We start from the raw sequence: 3,970 nt of genomic DNA on the forward strand, positions 1-3,970 counted from the left end.
AATCCTTCAAAAGCAAGGTAATACCAGATAGCGCAAAGTTTGCATACCTTGTTTGTTGGGGGCAGGGGGTTCTTATAATCACTTCGTGCACTCGCCCCGAGGCCCTTGTAAGGTCGGGTATGATTACCCTTGTGCTTGTCAATTCGGCCGTCGTCCTTTCTGCTGGGACAAAACCGTCACTGCCTAATCGTTTTTCTAACTGGAGATGGCGGTGTCAGTGGCGGTGGCAGGTGGCCGTTTAGAGTGCGGCCGCCAAATGTCAGATCCCAAGTCAGTCAGGCGCGGCGCCCTCGGGCACGGACTTCCTTAGTGTCAGGCATTGTACAATTTGTTTGGTTTGGTGCCCAGAAGGTGATGCGGAGTGCTGAGCGAGGCGAAGTCTTGAGCTCGGAGGTATCTATAGGGCAGATCAGTTCGGCGAGGTGTATCCCGAACTATTACAAAGTTGGCCAGTTCGGCGAGGTGTATCCCGAGCTGTTACAAGGTGGGTTAGTTCGGCGAGGTGTATCCCGAGCTGTTACAAAGTTGGCCAGTTCAGCGAGGTGTATCCCGAGCTGTTAGAAAGTGGGTTAGTTCGGCGAGGTGTATCCCGAGTTGTTACAAAGGGTGAATTCAGGCCCCCCGTAGGAAGTTTGGTCCGCTGGTGTCCCCTTGTTCCCACCTAGGCTTGGCCCCTTTTGACGAGCTATTGTTTCTGCCACATGTCACATAACAGTAAGGTCGGGCCAAATCTTCCTTCATTAAAAATTAAATGAAAAATTTGCATGTTTCTCATTTGCACTCCCATACATTTGTAATAGTGCAAATAAAATTGCAGTTTGTTGTTCGAAATTTAAGAAGACTCTAATCAACCGTTACATGTTGCTTGCCCAAAATTTCTCATTGTTTCAACCTATCACAGCATTAGGCCTACGGGGAATCTCTCAGCCTGGGGCCCGGATGCGCTGTCAATATCTTCGACTCTTCTATACTACAAGAAAATAATAGTGACTTTTCAACCGCTTGATTGACATCCAAGAGGGACCCTTGGTGAAGCCTGATTGGATATCATGTCAGGAGGATTCCAGTATGTCGTTCGAAATTTAAGAAGACTCTGATCAGCCGTTACATGTTGCTTGCAGATATCCAATGGTTGAGTGTTTTGGGCATTGAAACAATGGGACAAGTGGCAAGTTAGGGGGCGGCTCTCAATGAGTTCTGACTCATAATAAGACTAGGTTGACTTAGAAAAGATCAAACTCAGAAATTTCTGTGGTTGGTTGGCTGAGCTTAGTCAACCATTTTAACGGTCGTGATGAGGGAAATGTGGTGAGAAGCGGCAACCGTCAACCTATCTATAATAGACTCAATCAAATCGTTTTATGTTGCACTGGCTCGAATCGTCTTCCGGAAGGTTTCGCTATTGTATATTGACGAAACCTGGGCAAACGATGTCCACACATGTGCTAGCCACGTGCTCTATTAACGGTCACAAGTCACAGCTCACAATATATCCTAGAAAGTGACGAAGCATGCATGAAGTAATGTAAGTATGAAATCTATCTTATCAAAATGCTCCAACGGTAACTTCTGGCGACCTTCACTGACCCGTTATAGCTCGCCCGGTGTCCGTCATGAAATTTTTCGAAACAAAAAAATAGGCACAAATAACGCAGTTGACCATTGAATGGCTTAATTCCCTAATTAATTAATACATAAGAGAGAAAGGTTCTAGCTACTACGCTGGTAACACGGACACTGGTTTGACTCTGCAAAGTGCTAAGGGTTTTCCCTTAAATACCTGGCTCCTCGGCGAGCCAGGAAGAAAAAGGAAACAGGAAGAATCATCAATCGAGAAAGAAAATAGAGCAGAAGGAAACGACGAGAAGAATGTCTTGTGCTGTTGCTGTGGCCAGCTCTCCTGTGTTCTCGCCCTCTAGGGTTACTCTTTTCTGCAAGAACCAAGCTTCGTCACCTGAAGCCTTAAATCTGAGCTTGAATCACCATGGACTATCGTCATCGTCATCTGGCTCTCCTTCTTCGTCGTCATCTCCGTCATCGCCTTTCACACTTCGGTTTCAGAAACCACTTAGTGGTTTGAGGGCTTGTAAGGAGGGTCTTATTAGTGTTGATTCGGTTCCCTCTTCTTCTGCTTCTCTTTTGAAACGGAAGAGACCGGCCAAGCTCGATATTCCAGTTTCTTCGTTGAGTTTCTCTGCGACAACGGCAACGCCGGCTGCGGCCGTGGATGATAGAAAGGAAATTGAGGCTGAAAGAGATGGGTTTTCCGTTTATTGCAAGAAAGGGCGTAGAGCAGCCATGGAGGACAGGTATTCAGCGGTCGTTAATCTTCAAGGAGATGCCAAGCAGGTAACTTCAAATTATTCTTTTTTTTTTTTTTTTTATTTCCCTTCAATATTGTTCTTGCCAGTTTTTTTCTGAGTTCTGGGTTATAATCTAATAGATGCATACCTTACGTGGTTTTGGGTTTATATATTCAGGCTTTCTTTGGTGTTTTTGATGGACATGGAGGTACAAAAGCAGCTGTATTTGCAGCAGAAAATATTGATAAGAACATTATAGATGAATTGATGAAGAGGGGAGAAGACAAAATTGAGGACGCAGTGAAACATGGGTACCTGACCACGGACTCTGAATTTCTGAAAGAGGATGTCCACGGTGGGGCTTGTTGCGTGACGGCTTTCATCAGGAAAGGCGATCTGGTTGTGTCTAACGCCGGAGACTGTCGTGCTGTTATGAGCAGAGGAGGAATTGCAGAAGCCCTCACATGCGACCACCGACCTAACAGGGAAGATGAAATGGACAGGATTGAATCCCTGGTAAGCCTTTCATCTTTTTTTTTTTTTTTTATCCAAAATTTCTGAAGCCACCAGATTAGCAAAAAAAAGGAAAAACTTTTTTATTTTTCTCCACAGAAATCTTAAGCTTGCTTAAGATCGGAACTGATTAGTTGTAACAAAATATCTTTTCAGGGTGGTTATGTAGATTGCTGCCATGGTGTTTGGAGATTACAGGGTTCCTTGGCTGTATCAAGAGGAATTGGAGATCAACACCTCAAACAATGGGTCACAGCAGAGCCAGAAACTAAAATTCTAAAAATCAGACCCGAATGCGAGTTCTTAATTCTAGCCTCTGATGGGCTATGGGATAAGGTAACAACTATACTAAGCTGATCAAATTTCTTACTGTCCATTTCAGAGTTATCAACTAATAGCTTTGACCAACTTCAAATTTCTTACTGTTTTGTTCTTCCTCTTTTTCCAGGTTAGTAATCAGGAAGCTGTAGATGTCATTCGTCCATCGTGCATAGGCACTGATATGCCAGAGCTTCTGTCTGCATGTAGAAAGCTTGCAGAGTTGTCTGTTAGAAGAGGATCCACTGATGATATTAGTGTGATGGTCATTCCATTGGGGCGTTTTATTTGACGGATTCATTGTCAGGGAAGAGGAAGGGAAAACTTGCCAAACAATTAGGTTTTTACAAACCTACACTGCAAGTTTTTTTTTTTTAGAATGAACTTGCAGCGGTAGATTGTACCAGTATGGAGAAGAAATTAACAGGCTCCAATTGATTTGACATATTGTTTAATTATTTTTTGGTTCATAAATAATGAAATTCTTTATTATTGTTATTCTGTCTGTTTTTCATTGGTTTATGTTTACACTTTTAAGTAAGCTTCGTTTGATTGTCTACAGGGGTGCACTCCCAAATTCCAATCAAAATCGAACACAAATTTACTTAAGCACCCCATGCACATGTGCGGAGAAAATTAATGGATAATTTTTTTTCCTGCTAGTTTTTCATAATATAATTTTTGAAACAAGCTAAAAAGAAAAAAGAAAAGGTGAAAAATATGCAAGCCAAAGCCCAGTTCAAACGAAGGAGGAATCTCAACCAAAGAAACCGGAAAAGACGCCATTAACGATTGCAGGAAACTCTTGCTTTTGTAAGAAATTATTCTGTTTTTTC

General features: G+C 42.8%; 1 protein-coding gene across 1 annotated transcript; it reads left to right on the plus strand.

The window, feature by feature from the left end:
* The first annotated feature begins 1,366 nt into the window (after nt 1-1,366).
* On the plus strand, nt 1,367-3,632 carry LOC148868495 (putative protein phosphatase 2C 25). Its single transcript, XM_088970518.1, has 4 exons — nt 1,367-2,349; nt 2,481-2,819; nt 2,973-3,152; nt 3,265-3,632. The coding sequence occupies exons 1-4, from the start codon at nt 1,870-1,872 to the stop codon at nt 3,424-3,426; spliced, it is 1,161 nt and encodes a 386-aa protein (XP_088826644.1). The 5' UTR covers nt 1,367-1,869; the 3' UTR covers nt 3,427-3,632.
* Nucleotides 3,633-3,970: the final 338 nt, after the last annotated feature.

Source organism: Nelumbo lutea, chromosome 2 (assembly GCF_056320005.1).
Source record: "Nelumbo lutea isolate HS-2025 chromosome 2, American lotus-T2T, whole genome shotgun sequence".
Classification (NCBI taxonomy): Eukaryota; Viridiplantae; Streptophyta; class Magnoliopsida; order Proteales; family Nelumbonaceae; genus Nelumbo; species Nelumbo lutea.

Coding starts and splice junctions, on each gene's coding strand:
- LOC148868495 (XM_088970518.1), top strand. CDS start 1,870: ATGTCTTGTGCTGTTGCTGTGGCCAGCTCTCCTGTGTTCTCGCCCTCT. Junction 2,350..2,480: donor TTCAAGGAGATGCCAAGCAG/GTAACTTCAAAT, acceptor TTATATATTCAG/GCTTTCTTTGGTGTTTTTGA. Junction 3,153..3,264: donor CTGATGGGCTATGGGATAAG/GTAACAACTATA, acceptor CTCTTTTTCCAG/GTTAGTAATCAGGAAGCTGT.